The 19,328-nt window shown below is 43.9% G+C and overlaps 1 protein-coding gene across 1 annotated transcript in view; it reads right to left on the bottom strand.

The window, feature by feature from the left end:
- Positions 1-19,328, bottom strand: part of PCNX2 (pecanex 2) — a 300,964-nt gene that overhangs the window by 120,672 nt on the left and 160,964 nt on the right. Inside the window, exons 20-21 of the mRNA XM_039248833.1 lie at positions 9,151-9,292; positions 4,414-4,591 (exon numbers count right to left, since the gene is read on the bottom strand). Of these exons, the coding sequence (XP_039104764.1) occupies positions 4,414-4,591; positions 9,151-9,292 (320 nt within the window). The remainder of the gene's footprint in view (positions 1-4,413; positions 4,592-9,150; positions 9,293-19,328) is intronic.

Genomic DNA, 19,328 nt, shown 5'->3' with positions numbered 1-19,328 from the left:
TGAACAATTACTTTGTTGAACAAAGTATTCTGAACAAATGCTTCCATAAAAGCATGCCTTCCCAGACAAGAGGTTCCATTTTAATGCAAGACTTTCTACCTACACACAGAAAAAAAAAAGGGAAATGTCATTTAGAAACTCTGATTTCTAATCATTTGAATGCCCACTGCAGTCATCTATAACGGAGCCACACCTCAGGGCTCCAGTGTAATTATTCATATAGCTTTAAATAAAAACATTCTCACCCATTAGTGTTAATTGGCTAGATGGTAGGAGAGCTACCTCCCATGCTGAATCAATGGCCTGTAGAATTTCACATCCAACACCTTCTGCAAGTGCTGGCAGACTTCTCCTCTGGCAGGATTCTGGAAAGTCCTGCTTCTCCAACCAAACATTACTAGAAATGTCAAGGCAGGATGGTTCCTAGGAACTTTTTCTTTTTTTTTAATTTTTTAAAAATGTTTTTATTTATTTATTTTTTTAATGTTTTATTTATTTCTGAGAGAAAGAGAGAGGGACAGTGTGAACAGGGGAGGATCAGAGAGAGAGGGAGATACAGAATCTGAAACAGGATCCAGGCTATGAGCTAGCTGTCAGCACAGAGCCCGATGCGGGGCTCGAACCCAGAACCGAGTGATCATGACCTGAGCCGAAGTCAGACGCTTAACCGACTGAGCCACCCAGGTGCCCCTGTTTTTATTTATTTTTGAGAGAAAGAGAGAGACAGAGTGTGAGCAGGGGAGGATCAGAGAGAGAGGGAGACACAGAATCTGAATCAGGCTCCAGGCTCTGGGCTGTCAGCACAGAGCCCGATGCAGGGCTGGAACCCATGAGCTATGAGATCATGACCTGAGCTGAAGTCAGATGCTTAACCAACTGAGCCACCCAGGTGCCCCCCACTAAGAACTTTTTTAAGACCATTGGGAGAGCACCAAAGCAGCTGTGTCGCCTTTGATCCCGTCAAAATGGAGTACCTGTACCTGGATCAGGCCTTCTGTCCCACCAAGGACCTAGGCACCCCAGAAATGCGACAAACTAATTACCGCCATGAATTCTTGAAAGGGAAGGCTGGCTAATGGGGCAGGACGGAAAGAGGGAAGGGACTGAGAGCGAGGGAGGATGGCCTAACTTCTCAAAGGTGATGCCACATGGGCGTAGGCTTAGAATACCACACACCTCAGGATGGGATATGGGATGTTCCCCTCTGGCCATTCCCCAGAGCCCGGGACGCCATCACTGTGAAGGTCCCACCCTCCTGTCAATGCAGGGGCGGGGCCAACTCCCTCCTCTTGGGCTCTAGGACTCATTATGTCCTGCTTTTCATTTTTCACTAGGTCTGGCGGGCTGCAGAGAATAGCCAACATCCACCTCCAGACCTCGGGGCGCTCGGGAGTTCGGGCAAGCAGAGAATGCCGTGCAGCAGGACCTTCTGGAAGCCACCAAGGTCATTCTGGGGCTCCCTAGTGCCGGGATCTCACTCTGTAGATCATCCCTCCAACTGGCTCCCCCTTTTATTTCTGCCCATAAAACTTGAAGGATTAGGGGACACTGACTTATGACCATAATAAGTCCCATATTCACGCAGCTCCTTTCTTGCAAGTAACTGGATGCCTTCTTGTGTCTCTTCATTAATCTTGCAGCCCTCCTGGGGGGTGGGCTACCCAGCGAACAGTGACTCTCAGTTTAGCAGAATGGGAGCAGGGCTGGGGAAAGCGTGTAGAGATGTCTGCCCTGATCAGACAGAGGACAGGACATCAGTGGGACTTTGATAAGCCTACTGAACAAATAAAACTCCATTCTGTGCAATGAATAACCCTGAAGAGTGCTACAGCATCATAAGAGCAATATTAGAGGTTTCTAGGAAACATATTAATAGAAACAATTTTTTAAAAGGCGCATTTAAATGACAAGAAAGACTAGGAAGCATCAGTTGGGAATTACAGGTAGGATATTTACAGGAAATGTTAACTGTGGGCCCCCCTCACCGCCACCAGTCTTCTGCACTAATTTCTACTGGCTTTTTCTTTACCCCCTCTGGGAAGCTCTCCAATGCTGTCTCTTTAACTACATATTTTTATTTTGTTTCTCATTCTAGAAAATGGGCTGTTCCCAGCTCTCTCAAGATCAAGAGCAAGCAGGCATCAGAAGGAGTTAGGGAGTTTCAGGACTGATGCACTCAGAGTATGCTGACTTTTCTACCTTTGGTTCTCATCCCCAGCCTAAAAGCAAACTATTCAAATGATACTTGCTAATGTTCCCACAATTCGAGAAAATAGGAAGGCGGTTACTATAGTTCTGTCTGAAATTACTGGTGTGTGAACGGTTACTTCAAAAAGATGACGGCAAGTGAAAGTCACATGCCTGCAGCAGCTAAGTTTGCATGGAGTTCGTTCTCGACCGTGTCCTGTCCAGTCCCATGCTCGTGACACATGGGATGGCACCAAGCGTTAGCGGGGAAAGGCCGCCTTTGCTCCAGGAAATGAAAATCACTGTCCCTGCTGTGGATGTACAATCACTTAGAAGCCATGCCCTTAGGACTTTTACAGTAAGATCCTCACTCCTCTCTGTTGGGCTGTTGTTCACCGGGGGCTTCTCACTTTACGGGGTGGTATTTAGATGGAGTTCAGTGTGGAAAAGCAGCCATGCTCCTTCCCATACTAAACAGTGCATAGCTTCTGTTTCCCCAGTTACAATGGCTTTACAAAGTCTGCCTTGCATTTGGAAAGCAAATTTTACTTAAAGGTTTCTTTCAATCCTCTCACCACCCACGTGGGACTTCCATCTTTTTTTTCAATTTTATCAGAAACTGCGGTTCAGGAAGGGATATAAATAACATTGTGTCAAAAGAGAAATAATGTCAGGGTCAGGGATTCAATATTTGACACATTTTGCATCTGGTTAGAAGCCCTTACCTGCTGCAAGTGGTAAAACTATTTACAATAGCTTCATAAATGCTTTAAAGATCATAGGATATAGTTTTCTATGTAGTATGTGAAATAAAGGCAATTTGTACATAGTGAAGGAACAAAATATGGAAGCCTGTGATTTTTTTTTTCTAGGAGAGAGATAGAGACAGCATGAGCAGGGGAGGGTCAGAGAGAGAGAGAGTCACAGACTGAAACAGGCTCCAGGCTCTGAGCTGGCAGTCAGCACAGAGCCCGACGCGGGGCTTGAACCCACGAACCGCGAGATCATGACCTAAGCGAAAGTCGGACGCTTAACCGACTAAGCCACCCAGCCGCCCCAGAAGCCTGTGATTTGAACCATAAAAAAATTGGGACAAATTTATCGACAGCAAACAGAACTCAAACAGAGAAGAAATGCTGATGGGAAAAGGACCAAGACCGGAGTTCTGGAATAAGATATAGGCGGCAAAAGTAATAATAGCACAGAGCTAGTTACAAGAGGCACAAGAAGAGACTCGGGCAGCTAAAAAGTCAGAGCTGAGCCCTAGTTATAAGAGGAAACGTGCACCCCTATAGGGTGACGGCAGTAACTCATGGGGCCTCTTTAGGACAATTGAGGGTTTTGAAATCTTGTTACCTGAAACAAGCAAAGAGAAAGGAAGAAGGAAAGGATAGTGATAAAGAGAAACATTTAACAGAATAGATTCAAAAAGAGGTAAGAAATGAAGTTCAGGAAAAAAGACCTTAAAATTTTAAAAATATTAATCAAAAGTGGGGCAGGGGTTGGTTAAGTCAAGCCGAGGGCGGAAACCGGTGGCCGCCATATTAACATGAGTGCATGAAGAAGCCAGGTGTGAAGTGAGATGGTGTGTCAGTTTATTTACCAGGAGTTGTTCCGAATTCCTTGTCATTTCTGTGTACAAACCCTTGGCTTCATGAGGCGCTCAGAATACACTCGGGTGAGTATCCAGAGGATTTTATCCCCCCCCCCATGTTAGACATTAGATTCCCTCCCCATACTTTGCCTGAATTGTGACTAGGACTTCTCATTGCCTGTGAATCTTGACCTGACACAAGCCAAGAAGAATGGAAATGACCCAAGAGACCTGGATCTTGGGTACCAGTTCACAAGTTTTACTGCAAATGCTAGCTAATTAAAAAAAAAAAAAAAATCAGTCTGGTCGCTAATCTTCAGTTCAGAGCATTTTGTGGTCTAGGGAAGTTCTATAATGAGATTATGAACAAAGTTCATAAAATTTCAAAATTTCAAGCAACAGTAAATGGCTAATTTGTTTTAATTAGTGATTTTTGGCAAACAATGTGGCACGTTTGTATTCCACGGGGAAACGTTCCCCAAATGGTAGCAAGAGTGTGACGCGCATATGTAATTCAATTTGGTTTCAGTCCACAATTTTTTTTGAAAGGAAAATGTTTACAGCTCTTGAAGCCTGTGGTGAGAAACACACCTCTTAAATTTTAAAATGGGGAGAACAGAGAATTCACTTGCCTTGCTAAATACAATGGACACCAGGAAGAAATCCAGTAGGAAACTCTCCGATATATCTTTGTAGTCAAAATGGAAAAAGATCGCCGTGAAGCCCACATGAATGAACTGTTGAGCGGGGTTACAGAAAGAGGTTCTCAGCAGCTTCATGCCGGCAATAATCATCAGGAAAATGTCCCAGCTGTTGGAAAGGAAAGAGAAGAAGTGGTCAAGGACAGAGGGTAAACTACCTGGTGAGTTACAATAGCTAATGCTGCTTGCGCATATACTATGCACTGTGCCCTTTACAGGCATGAGAAGCCAAGGTGGGTGGGGTGGGCTCTGTCATTATCCACATTTGTCAGAGGAGCAAAACGGAGTCTTAGAGTTTGGGTCCCTTTCCTAACGTCTCACTGGGCGGGGCAGAGTGAGGATTGAAACTCCGTCCCAAGGGACTCTAAGCAGAGACCCTCGGCCATGAGAAGCAACTCCTTTCTGCCACATAATATTCACGGTCCCCCGTCTTTCGGCAAGGACACAGAGCTCCCTTGGAGCTTATCTGAAGGACTTCTGCGGTAACAGATTCCACGGAAAGCTGGACGGCGAGTGAGGGAACAGCGTGTTCCCCTTTTGGCGTCTGGTCAGTGTACGCTCTTTTATTATGGACGAATCTTACTGAAGCAGTGATACAATAGTAGTTAATATTAAAATCGGAAAGGAAAAAAAAAACACCCCTGTATCTCAGCAAAGCCCATTTTGCCTTTACATGTTAATTTCTAATATTTTTCAGCATATTTACCTCCCTGATGAATGTAACCTCTCTGGGCTCCCGCCCCCCTCTTTTTTTCTGCTGAAAATGATACCATTGACATTGTTTCCCCATGGCATTGGCCTTTTTAGTTAAGGAACTCATCAAAGCAGTCCAGCAAGGAGATACTGAACTTTGCTTCGAGGCCTGGGCTCCTGGATGCTTTTGTCGGGGGGTCAGGTTATTAACCCAGGTAGGGAACATGTGTTAATATGAACAATTCCAGCAGATGCTGACACCAACAATGGAACATCTATCTCAGAATATCCTGACTGAAGGAAGGCTTTGCACATTTTGGGCAGATTCCTACACTGTTCCCCCTTACTACAATCCTACTTGGAAACTCAAAAGAAAGACAGAGATGGGGAGCGCCTGGGTGGCTTAGTCAGTTAAGCGTCCGACTTTCACTTAGGTCATGATCTCGCGGTTTGTGGGTTCGAGCCCCGCGTCGGGCTCTGTGCTGACTGCCAGCTCAGAGCCTGGAGCCTGTTTCAGAGTCTGTATCTCCCTCTCTCTCTGACCCTCCCCTGCTCACGCTCTCTCTCTCTCTTCTAGAAATAAATAAAAATATTAAAAAAAAAAAGAAAGAAAGACAGAGATGGGAATACTTTCCAGTGAATGGTTGCACTTAAGAGAGGCTTTTTTTTCCCCTCACTAAATACAGAAAACTGGGGCTATGTCTCAATTTCCCTAAGTCTAGAGGGATCCTGGGCTCTGGACCCTTTTCAGCATTATTATTATCTTTTCCCAGGATGAGGGCATTCAAGTAATGCTTTTAAAGTCTTTGCGCCTAACAAGTGCAACACTGTCATTTTTGTTGTCAAAAGGATCTAATGGTGTTGGCAATTCCATTGGCCTTGATGCACTATTTCATATGCCTTCATACGGAGGGCTACAATCGTTTTCACTTTGCCTGACAATGCACCCAGTGAGATTTGCTCAAGGTTCATCTGAGGAAAAACTAGCCCTTGGGGCACCTGGGTGGCTCAGTCTGTTAAGCATCCAACTTCGGCTCAGGTCATGATCTCGCGGTCCATGGGCTTAAGCCCCTCATCGGGCTCTGTGCTGACAGCTCAGAGCCTGGAGCCTGTTTCAGATTCTGTGTCTCCCTCTCTCTCTGCCCCTCCCCAGAGCTTGTGCTCTGTCTCTCTCTATCTCAAAAATAAATAAACGTTAAAAAAAAAAACCTATTTTAAAAAAAGAAAAACTAGCCCTTGATTACATGCAGATTTGGGCTGTGTGGGAATGTTTTCATGTAACTTCGACATAGAACCCTCGGGGTTCCTGCAGCAAGGTTGAGCACTGCTCCAGAGCCTGCCTTTCCTTTCCAGTAGACAGCTAATGCCTCTGATGAAAATACAGTACAGACACATGACTTTGGGTCCAGTTGCCTTTGACAACAGCCTAGGATATAAGAATCTCTATGCCCAATGACAAGGCATCTTAAGATTAAGGGTATTCTTATTTGAGTTTTCAGAGGAGACTGGTGATTTGGGGGGTTATTCAGGCCAAATCTAAGTGAGGGTCAACTCTTAACTTTGTGTTCTCTGTGACAATGGTTAAAATGAAGGGCATTAAGTTTATGTTTCTCAATGACAACTGGTTGACACTACGGGAGATCTGAAGGTCTGATGTTTACGGCCTTTATAACATTGCAAGAGTAATGGTTACACTTAAAATAGTTCAGAGGCTATTGTGGGCTCCGCTGAAGGTTTAATAAAGGCTGATGTAGCAGTCAGTGAACACGGCCAGGGATAGCTGCAAAGTCTATTGAGAATAGGATGGAGAATATAAATATCTAGTAAGATACCATGATTCAGCCACTCATCCATTTACTATCCCTGACCTGATCATTCATCGACCCAGCCTCCTAGGTTGGTATTAAAAGCTGAATAAGAAGCCGGGCCTCTTAGTGAGGAATTCACTGCCTATCTGCTACAGTGGTCTCAGTGCAGGGAAGGTGGGGGTGACTCTGTAGTTAGAAACAGGTTTCTGGGCGATCCTGACACACAGGCTGCTGCCCTGTTTGAGAACAGCTGGTCTAATGGGCACTTGAAATTATAATTTAAAAAAAATTTTTAAAGCTTATTTATTTTGAAAGAAACAGAGACAGTGTGAGCAGGGGAGGGGCAGAGAGAGAGGGAGAGAGAGAGAATCCCAAGTAGGCTTCGTGCCGTCAGGGCAGAGCCCGATGAGGGGCTCGAACTCACGAAACTGTGAGATCATGACCTGAACCGAAACCAAGAGCTGGACGCTTAACCACTGAACCACCCAGGCGCCCTAAAATTATTTTCTAAGGCTTCAGTTGGATGCCTCAAGAACATGAAGGAATTGTCAGCTTTGGGCTCTTAGAAGAATAGTTCTACTGGCATCATCTGGGATTTGAGACTATCTGGAGGTACACAGCTAAGTGCTACTTTCTGATGTTAGTGTCCAGAAAAAACATTAGGTAGAGAGTATTATTACTTGAAACTGGACTCTCTCCAAACTCCTTGACTCTGCCTGATTCCCAGCCCTTGCGTCCAGCCTCTGCCAACGGCCAGAACTGGAGGGCCTTAACCTACAGGCTTAGCTCGACGTCCCGGTCCTGAGGTTGGAAAGCCAGAATTTTAAATCCTTCAGCTCGATAGCCTGGGGAAGCAGGACAGGTACCCTCTTTGCTACTTTGGTTCTGATTGTAAGCCCGTGTTCTAGAAACCAAGGCTCAGCCTTGTTCCGGGAGGGCATCAGGGTCAGCCAACATTGTGCCATACCGGAAACACCTGTCATTAAGAAACACCTGCCCCTAGGGAAAGCACTCAAGGCTCTGGACAAGGAGTCATCTCCGGGATGGGGTACCCCCCCAAACTAAGCAAGAGGGCGACAGTCCCGCTGTCTGTGTTCTTTATCCAGTGAGGCTGATTTTCATCCCTGGATCTGATTTTAAATACCAAAGGCATGGCTTGGCCTGGCCTAGCCGCGACAGGTCTGAACCGGAAGGAAGGCAGAGTCTGATAAAGACAGGAAGGTTATACGACCATTTCATTCAGTGTCTGCTTTGCATGACCATGAATCCACTCAAAGTCCAACAGAGTGTTCAAAAGTCTTTTATCTCAGCTTGCTCAATCTTTGGCAAACATTAATTAATTTGTCCTCATCACCCCCTGGAAGGAAGAGTAGATTTAAATTAGTATGCTTGGGAGTATGCCTGAGAACTGACTTGGGCACATAATGTTTAAGCAACGTGACTTAATAAGCAAATCCGGGAAAGGATGTCTTTCACATTCTCCTACTTGAACTTATTTGATCAGGCATTTCAACTTTCTGTCAGGGCAACAAATCAACAAATTGTCGAGAAGGGTTTCTGCTTGCAAATTCAGAGTTAATTTTAATATAGGAGACTAATGACTCAACTGTGTGTTGTTAATGCTTTGCAAAAACATGGGCACCTGGACGGCATGACATCTCTGTGCTCCATGTTTTGTTTTTTTTTAATTGTGAGGCTTCTCCTGATAAATGCAGAGAGAGCAATGACAGTGATTAATCTCCGCCTCCCTCAATCACAAAATGATAGAGTATTTGCTAAATGAAATGACACGAGGTGGTTCATAACGCTTTGAGCATGATGGTACCCCCCAGTTCCTGGAACTCCAGGAACCCCCTGGAACCACACTGTGCTTCCGTCATCTTATGAAAGCTTGCTGACTAAACTCTTGCAGGAGCATTTTCAAGCTGACTGTTATTTATCTGCAACATCACTTCAAGCAGATCTCACTTCCTTTCCAGCCCACTCTGTAATACCCATCAACCTCCTCCAGTGAGTTTGAGTTCAAGACCGCCGTGGTTTCTGTTTATGTGGCCAGTAAATCAGTAGATTGAGCTAGCTTCTACTGTAATCTGCTTAGAGAAAATCCACCCAATTTTGAAATCATTGTGATCGAAATCATTATGAGAATAAACCATTATCCACTTACTGGGTACCGAGTCTCCGGTAATTGCTTATTGAAAATGCATCAATAGTGAGGGCATTCAGAATTATTGCTGGGTACAAGATATATTTTTCAAAACACTGAAGCCAGACATAGAGTCTTTCAAACCACATTAAATGGGCGACATCTGAAAGAAACACAAAAACCACTCAGAACAGCCACTGATCAAGTTATTTTTCTTTAAGTACATGTACTAAGAAGTAATATTTCCCCCCACCCCTTCATTCAAAAGGTGCCGATTCGGTACTCCAGATACTAGACAGGATACACCAATTTTCTTTCCAGGCAATTCTTAGATTTGTTTCTATCTAGTTCATAAATAATTATATACAGTAATAGAGACCAGTGTCCCAATTGTTCAAGTCAAGTGATTTTTCCATATGTAATTATTACTGGGACCCATGAAGTAAGCTGTCCTATATCAAGGCATCTCAGAGTTAGTAAGGATAGACAGTGAAGGATGAAGAGTTGAAAAACAGTCCCCTGGACCCATCTCCTCTTCAGCTGGGGACACTTCCAACGCTGGGCTTTCCTCTCCCTCTTTTGAGTCTTCAGATCTACAATCAAATCCCTACAAATAAGAGAAAGCCGGTACCAGGCCCCATCATTATGAATGTATTACATTCTTGGGAACCCTCGGGAGTACCATGGGGAGTGGGGTCTATTCCCACAAGGGCTAAGGTTTTCAGTCAGCCCAGTCTGGGTTCACATTCAGACTCTTAGCAGCCACTGGTGTGTGGTGGTGAACTGTTAACTCGATCTTCCTGGGCCTCAGCTTGTGTGTCCGCCCCCCCGCCCCCCCCGTGAGTCAGCTGCTGGGGAAGGGATTGCCCCTCTTTCTTACCACTCAGGGCAGGGAAGGAATGTGTCCCTCCTTGGGATGGTGCCACGTAGAATGGTTACTTCCAGTGCCTGTCGCCCACCTCTGGCTACTTTTCTTTCTTTCTAAGGAGGAGGAGTGGCTGGTCCAGTCGGTCAGAGCACAAACTCCCTTAGGCCGCACCATCAGGGGGAAAGGAAGATACCACATCCCTGACATGTAGGGGTGAAGTACAGAGCTGAGCACTCCCCTGCTTTCCATCTCCAGGAGGAAAGCACTCCTGGTTCGGCCCAGGGCCCGCAGGTAGGCCTATCTCATTCCCCACTGAACGACTCTGCTACCAACTATGAGGCTGAGATCAGTCCACCAGCCGACAGCCGGGAACACGACCCACACTTGGCTTTTAGTCTCTCCACAGCAAGCCTCAGAGGCCAAACCTCCACAGGGCAAAGCTGACTCCCTCAAACTTCCAGAATCACTTGCCTCAACAATTGATAATATAAGACCTCAATAATCTATAGAAAAAAACCCAAGAGGGCCATGTCGTTTTTACATTATTTGGATTACACAAGAATCAACTTATAAGAAACGGTTCACACTCACCGTGCAGAGGGATATGGCAGTGACAGAGAATGTTCCCTCCAGGTGTCTCAACCACAGTTGGGAGACACATTACCTGCTTCCAACATTCATCACTGGGACTTTATGTAAAAGATCTCAGGAAGCAACACAAACACACACACGTAACCACACACACAAAATCGGAACTGATATTTTTCTTTCTTATTTAAATGCTTTACATATCTGAGTAAAAACATACTATCCTTACAACTCAAAAACACCAAAAGCTCTCCTCGTTTGATTAAAAATATGAGGAGAGGTCGGCGTTTAGGAATCTTACTCAAAAAGAATTAATTTGAATGAGATACAAATGTTGAGGATAGATATGTGGGAAAGTGCATAAGAACAAATATGCTAATGATTAATCAGTAGAAGAGAGATGCAGTGAGAAATCATGAAGATAAAAAGAAATTTTAATGATACATGAAACAGGAAGGAAGTCTGGGTATCTACCCAAAGAAAACGAAAACACTATTTCGAAAAGATACATGCACCCCTACGTTTACTGTAGCATTATTTACAATAGCTAAGATATGCAAGCAACACACAACTGATGAATGGATAAAGATGTTGTGTGTGTACACACACACACACACACACACACACACACCAGAATATTACTCAGCCATAAAAAAGAATGAGATCTTGCCATCTGCAATGACACGGATGGAACTAGAGTGTATTAACACTAAGTAGAACACATCAGTCAAAGAAAGACAAACATCATATGACTTCACTCACATGTGGAGTTTAAGAAACAAAACAAAGAAAAAAAGAGAAGAACAAAAAATTAGATTCTTCTTTTCTTAGTTTATTCATTTTGAGAGAGAGAGAGAGCACACAAGCAGAAGAGGGACAGAGAAAGAGAATTCTAAGCAGGCTCCGTGCTGTCAGTGCAGAGCCAGATTCAGGGTTCAAACTCATGAACCAAGAGATCATGACCTGAGCTGAAATCCAGAGTAGGACGCTGAACTGACCAAGCCACCTAGGTGCCCCTCAAAACCAGACTCTTAAAACTACAGAGAACAAACTGATGGTCACCAGAGGGGAGGTGGGGCAGGGGGTGGGTGAGATAGGTGATGGGGACTAGGAGTACGTTTATCACGAGGAGCACCGAGTAATGTATACAATTGCTGAATCACGGTATTGTACACCTGAAACTAGTCTAACACTGTAGGTTAGTTACACTTTAATTTAAAAGGTATATATACACAATGGAATATTGCTCAGCCCTAAAGAAGAATGAGATTTTGCCATTTGCAACAACGTGGAGGAACCTAGAGAAATGTCAGAGAGAGAAAGACAAATATCTTATGATTTCACTTATACATGGAATCTAGAAAACATAACAAATGAACAAACAAAAAAGCAGAAACAGACTCTTAAATACAAAGAAAAAACTCTATTTAAAACAGAGTGGAGGTGGGTGGGCATGGGCACAATAGGTGAAGAGGCACAACCTTCCAGTTATAAAACAGGTAAGTCACGGGGACGAAAAGTACAGCATAGGGAATACAGTCAGTCCTAGTTTAATAACTCTGCATGGTGACAGATGGCAGCTGTGCTTCCCATGGTGACCGCAGTGTAATATATGGCATTGTCCGCGTCACACACCTGAAACTAATATAACACTGTATGTCAACCCTACTTCGGTCATTAAAAAACAGCAAGGATGTTGAGTAGGAATTTAACTTCGGTTCTTAATGGTGAATCCGTGGTGTTCTCTGGTATTGATCTGAAAATGGACTCTTTCATAAGGAATTAAGTGTTTTACATATAATTAATGAAATCCAGGTATATTATATGTTCTACATGCCGATAAAAGGGTTCTCATCCTTGGTGAAAGTATATGAAAATTAAGAAACCCAAATCTTTACGATGTCTTCCCCATCCCTTTAGGCAAATGACATGAACCCCTACTTCTAGAGAAAACTGAGGCTAGGAGACTCTAATAGCCTCATCTTCCCACCCATCAGCTACAAATGTATCTATAGTCACATACACCTGCCGTCCTCCCCAGGTCGAGTGTCCACTGAAGCTCTGAGTCCACGCTCCCTGATGGCTGGTTCAGGGGTCACTGCCCAGAGTAACTCCTTCCTGTTGTCAAGTGGCAACATTCCAGTCTTTGCCAGATTGAAAACTTGCTTTCCACTCTGCACCTCCTTTACTTCTCACTCTGCCCTTTTTTGCACAGCTTCCTGGAAAGGCTGTGAATGTCTGACCATCGCAAGCCCCTGTCCCCTACTTACTGCTGAAACTTCTGTGTTTGGATATTTGCAGCTACCCTGGACCAGAACTGTGTACGGAGAAGCCACCAGTGACCTCCCAAATGACAAATAACTGATCCTTCTCAGTCTACCTTACTTGACCTTTCTGGGCATAAAACATCACCGGTCCTTCCTTCTACTGAAAACTCTGTTCGTAGCTTCCCCACACCACCCGTTCCTGCTCGCACGCAAACCTCTGATACTAATTTTTCCATTTTCTCTACAAACACCTCTTCTCTTATTTGGTCATTGGCTTTCCTTGGACTTCTGTATTTCTCATTTTCTTGAGCTGATGCCCTCAACACCCTTTACTTAAACGATTCCGTCCCTGCTGATGACACTCAGATCCTGTAACTCTCAATCTCCCGTCTTTCTCCTGGCTTCCAGATCTAAATACTCAATGAATGGCTTCATCTGATGTCCCCAGGGAATCTCCAAATACACTCCAAAACTGAACTTGTCAACCTCCACACACCTGCTCTTCCCCGCACATTCTTTATCTTATTTAATGACACCTGCATTCACTTAGCCATGCAGGCAATATACCTTGGGGTCATCCTAAGTCAGGTCTTCTCAATCATGACTGCATATTGGATCTACCTGGGGACAAGGCAGAAAGACCCTGTCCTAGATCCGTGATGCTCAAACGTCGACATGCAAATAAATCCCTTGGGGGAAATGCAGAATCTGACCCAATGAGTCTGGAACGGAGCCAGACCTTCTATACTAGCTACTTCGTAACTCTCTGGTTATGATCATCAGTTCAACACTCACATTCTATACTTAACTGGCCACCTGAATTAGCCATGCTGGATTTTTCAAAACGTTTTCATTGAACTTCTTCATATACAGAAACCTGCATACACGTAGGGCTGTGTCCCTAGCACCCAGAGGAAGAAGAAACACTCTTGAAACTCCCCCCGCCTGCTTACAGTATCTGTCCCCCAAGGTAACCAGTGCCCTAACCTCAACCACTGTTCAGCTTGCCTATTGTTCTTTTGTATCTTTTGTTCAACAGTCTCCTTGAGATTCAGCCGCATTTTGGCATGTAATCGTCATTCGCTCATTCTCACTGCAGTACAGCAATCTACTATATGAATAGACACACATTATTTTTCAAGCTACTGTTCATGGGTATTCATGTTGTTTCCAGTTTATAGCTATCATGTAGAGCGCTGCCATGAACATTCTTCAACAGGCCTTTTGATAAACATGGGTGTACACTTCTGGGGTAGAATTGCTAGGTTATTAAGTGTGCATGTAGGAAGCTCTAGGAGATTTTCCAAAGTTACGGAGCCAACTTACACTCCCACAAACAGTGCAAAGAGTTCCTTCTGTTTGTTCCCATCCTTGCCAAAACATTTTCTCTCTCCTTCATTTTAACTACACTGTGGGTGTAGACAGTGATTCATGTTATGGGCTTATTTTGCATTTCTCTGATGACTAATGCCTAACTAGTGATGACTAATGCACTAACTAATGAGTTAAGTGCCTTTTCATGTGTTTGCTCCATTTGGCCATTTGGATATACACTTTTGTGAAGTGCCTTTCATGTGTGTTGCCTGGTTCTTTTTCCTATTGGTTTATACGTCTCTTCCTTACTGATTTCTAGGATTAGATGTCTTTTCTTCACTGACTTTTAGGAGTTCTTTATATACCTTAGGTATGAGTCTTTAGTCAGATATATGCCATCGGAAAGATCTTCTCCAATCTTATGGGTTGTTTATCACTCTCTTAATCGTAACTTTTGTAGAAATGAAATAGTTAATTTTAATATGTTGCAACTTCTCATTTTTTTTCATTTTGGAGTCCTTTGTGCTCTGCTTATTTTATTTTTTAAGCTTTATTTATTTTTCAGAGAGAGAGAGACAGAGCACAGGCAGGGGAGAAACAGAGAGAGAGGGAGACCCAGAATCTGAAGCAGGTTCCAGGCTCTGAGCTATGAGCACAGGGCCCAATGCAGGGCTTGAACTCATGAACCACAAGATCATAACCTGAGCTGAAGTTGGATGCTTGATTGACTGAGTCACCCAGGTGCCCCTTTTGTGCTCTGTTTAAAAGACAAAGATCATGAGCATGTTCTTCTATGTTCCCCCTTAGACATTATTGTTTTACCTTTCACATTTACATCTATAAGCTATCTGGAATTGAGTTTGTATATTGTAAGATAGGGATTGAGACTGATTTTTTTCCCATGTGGATACCAAATTGACCATCACGATTTATTGAAAATAATTTTTAAAGGTTTATTTATTTATTTTGAGAGAGAGCATGTGAGTTGGAGAGGGGCAGAAAGAGAGAGAATCCCAAGCAGGCTCCCCACTGTCAGTGCAGAACCCAACACAGGGCTCGATCTCAGGAACCTTGAGGTCATTACCTGAGCTGAGATCAAGAGTCAGATGCTTAACTGACTGAGCCACCCAGGTGCCCCATTGAAAATGTCTATTTCCTCCCGCACAGCAGTGAACTTCGCTGTTGTCTATGCCTTTATATGGGCTGGATGCCTCGCTGGAAACTCCTTCTATATTTCCTGCCTGAGCAGCTCCTAGTCTTGCCTGCTCCCCACGCCCTTGGCCATTCCCAGTACAGTTGCTACCCACCATCTTGCAGGACAGTGCACTTGGAGTGCCCAGCCCTGTGGAAAGGTCTCATCACTGACAGTGTTTAGAACCGTTGGCACATGGTCAAAGTAAAAAGGAGTCCCAATTTTAATTGGTGTTCTTATTGTTTTAAAAACTGTTTAGAAACAATGCACGTTCCCCTTTCTGCCTGTGTTGGGCGGACCCCACCATCTCCCCGCCACTGGTGGTCCACAGCACCGCCACGTAGCAAGGACCCATGACACTTCCACTGGACACTGAGCCAGCATTCTGTATACACTACTTTTAGTTTCCAGGCAGAATACGTCATTCCTTTGTGCCATCACTATGCAATGTGAATTGTCTAATTATAGTACCTGTCACACTATGGGGTATTCTTTTAAATATTAATCTCCCCACTAGATGGTGGGTTTGTCAAGAGTAGATGCTATGTCTTCATCGGTTTAGAATGCCTGGCCAAGGGTGAGGGTTCTGTAAACGTTCATCTATTGTCTTATCATTTTTAGTGTTTGAGGGAACTCTGAATAGTTAAACTGAACAGAAAGCAGCCCCTTGGAATTACTTTTTGAATACAAAACAAAAATCTTCCTCACTACAACATATTAAGCAATATTTCCTGTTTTAGTCTCTCTTGAAGTCCATTCAGGTACATTTAGGTTTCCTTCTATGTACCTTATCTTTTCTGTTTTCTCAATTTATATGAAGTCAACAGTGTCAGAATGAGGCTCTCACATCAAATGCAGTTCAGCCTGCTTATAAAAATGCATTTACAGAGTTCTATCAACAATCGTCACCAATTCAGAGAAACATGACAACTTCAGTTAGATTCCTGCAAAAATATGTAAATTAAGGAAATAGAAGCCAACCTCATGCTGCAGGGCTGTTAGAAAAACATCTGAATTAAAAGAAACATCTGAGTGGCTCATCACCGTAGAATGCTTAGTGCCATGTGGCTGGGGGAGTGTGATCCAGGCTTTCAAGCACTTGTCACATTTGCCATCAGACCATGATGTTTTCCAGTGAGTGAGGATAAGGCTGATTTGAGGGCAGGGACACAATTTCATTGCAGTCCTGGCAAGGACTGACTGCAGATAATGATAACAAATATGGGTTTTCCAGAAGAATTTTAGTTTGTCTATCCCAGAAACACATGAAGCAATGAATTTCAAAAAATATATACAGAAATCACTAATAAGATCTGAATTCACCATCCATGCCTTCCCAAACATTTGAGAGCAAAGGTATTGATTCCTTTAACCATCTGTGGTACCTGGAAGGGAGGAGGGATGTGTGTGAAAGTGTATCACAGATGTAGCTTTGAGGCATGTGACTAGGGGGACATCCGGGCTCTAAGAAGTCTCAGATTGTAAGCACCCTTCTGTGGTCGGACTTTGGAAGAGCAAAGGCATAAGGACTGCATTCAGTATGGCCATGACAACACACAGGAATAGTTAAAGCCCTGGATCTTCAAAAGTCATGACTGGCACTCTAGTGCACATCTAGTCAGAAGCAAACAGATGACAGCTCCAAAGGACTTCTGTGTCGGACTCTTGAAGAGTACAAAGCAATTCCAAAGAATTAGAAACCATTCATAAGTTATAAAAACATCTCCGATTTATTTTAACAGCTAACCCTTACTCGGGGCCACAGAAAAGACCGAGCTGGAAGCCAGGGCCCACTGTGTTATTCAACTCTAGTTTCCTACCTGAGGTGCTACAAGGGTGTGAAAGTGACAAAGGTGATACGGAAGCTCCCACGTGCAACCCACTGATTCTGAATCTCCGGATGAGAGGTCAGAGGATGCACCTTATACTGTCTGCACCCAGCGACAAGCACAGGTGTACATACTGTGTAGTAAGTGAAAAACATTCTAAATAGAGATGTATCCCAGGGTGTCTGGGTGGCTCAGTCAGTTAAGCATCCAGCTTCAGCTCAGGTCATGATCTCACGGTTCATGGGTTCGAGCCCCACGTTGGGCTCTGTGCTGACAGCTCAGAACTTAGAGCCTGTTTCGAATTCTGTGTCTCCCTCTCTCTCTGACCCTCCCCTGCTCTCTCTCTCTCTCTCTCTCTCTCTCTCTCTCAGAAGTAAATAAAACATTAAAAAAAATTTTTTTAAAAAGATGTATCCCAAGGCATGGCACCCTGGCTGGTGTCAGAACATCTAGCCAAAGCAGGGGTGGAGAAGGATTATGGGAAGGGGGTTAAAAGAAATATATAGGAATAATAGGGAGCATCCCCAACTCCTTCTACTAATCCTTTATATTGAAAGAAAATTAATTTCCCTTTAAATGTTCCATATCTCTAGACTTCTCCTAAAGTCCGGGAATTTATTCCAATGAAACGCTACAATCTCTAGATCGTAGAAGATGCTAAACAGACAAACCGAAGTCTTAATGAATGTTTATGTTTGGAAGTGGAGGGGGAGCAGAAAGAAAGATGAATAATTACACAGGCGGAAACCAAAACAATGATGTAATTCCAGAATTCGGAATTCTAAAAGACGAAATCGAATGGGGTGACCACGAAAAGCTACTAAAAAGGAAAGCTTACAAACGCACTAGCATGATAAACACGTTTCTTAGGGCCCCACACTGCCTCAGTATTCGTACAACGTCAAGTTAGAAAGAAAATCTTTGCAATGGTATTTGATAACTGTCTTTTTGTAATGCCCTGAATATGCACAGAGACCATAAAAAGACCCAGCTTGGGCATTAGTATTTCTCTTTTCCCTGGAATATTAGGCCCATGAGGAAAAGAATGCAAGCTAACTATGCCATTTACAAGTTATATATGTCTGGTTACAATTGAGTGCTTTAAATTTTCTCCAAGGCCTCTCAGGCTGGGTTTTATTTAGATGCGTACGTTACTAAAATAAGTCCTTCTCGATAATTAAAAGTGAATCAAAACTCTTCGAGATGTTTTTATCTTTAGGGAGATCATGTTCTCCAGTTCAAACCTTGCATTACAGCTTCAGCTGCAAGGAAGCATGGTTTCTTTCCTTTAAAGGGGCCAGACGTGTCACAAACATCTCCAGACATGTGCTGCTCAGTTCAAATGGCCCTGTCACCCTGAGGCATCTGAGGCAGAGACACCCTGCGAAATGAAATTACCACATCCAGGCTGCTGGCATCCCCTTATTAAAGGCAGTCACTTTTCCCTATGAGTGCTTCTCCCTGTCATCTTTCTTGCTGGGCCAAATCTCAGATTGCGAAGTCCTTAGCACTATCATGTACACATCATGGTTTATTCTCGAGAAATAGGCTTCACTTCCCAAACCAGTAGCATGAAGAGGGTAAGGATGCATCCTTAAACATAAAGCAAATCACATTCCCCTGCTGCTCAAAGCCCTATAATTCTGCTTAGGATAAACCCAAGGTCTTCGTGACCTTTCCATTCCCATTAGTCAAAACAGGCTGTGCCCATGGCTGCCTTTCCTGCCTGGCATCGTCTTCCTCCAATTTGAGGACTAAACCCCCTCCCTTAATCTTTCAAGCCTCAAATTAAATGTCAGCCTCCTCAAAGAAGCCTTTCTTGGTCTTTCAAATCTAACTCAGGACCCACCCCTTTATACTCCTTGCCTTCACTGTACTTCAAACCCTGTGCATGTATATTAATCTGTGGGACAAATGTCTGTCTTTCTAGTACTGCCAGGGGCGGGGCTGTCTGTCTCCATCATACTTGGGCATTTAGCACCAGACCCTGGCCACAGGAGCCGCTCCGTAGATTGGGCAAGATCACTGATGAATTGATTCATAACTCATTTAACTAAGGCAGGCACCCAGGCCGAGGAGAAGCCGGAGCTTCCGTGGTGTGGTAATGCCTGACCTGCAGGAGTTCAAGTTCCACTCCCAGC

This window comes from Hyaena hyaena, unplaced genomic scaffold (genome assembly GCF_003009895.1).
Source record: "Hyaena hyaena isolate Hyena2069 unplaced genomic scaffold, ASM300989v1 scaffold_319, whole genome shotgun sequence".
Lineage (NCBI taxonomy): Eukaryota > Metazoa > Chordata > Mammalia > Carnivora > Hyaenidae > Hyaena > Hyaena hyaena.
This window is presented reverse-complemented; position numbering and strand designations above follow the sequence as displayed.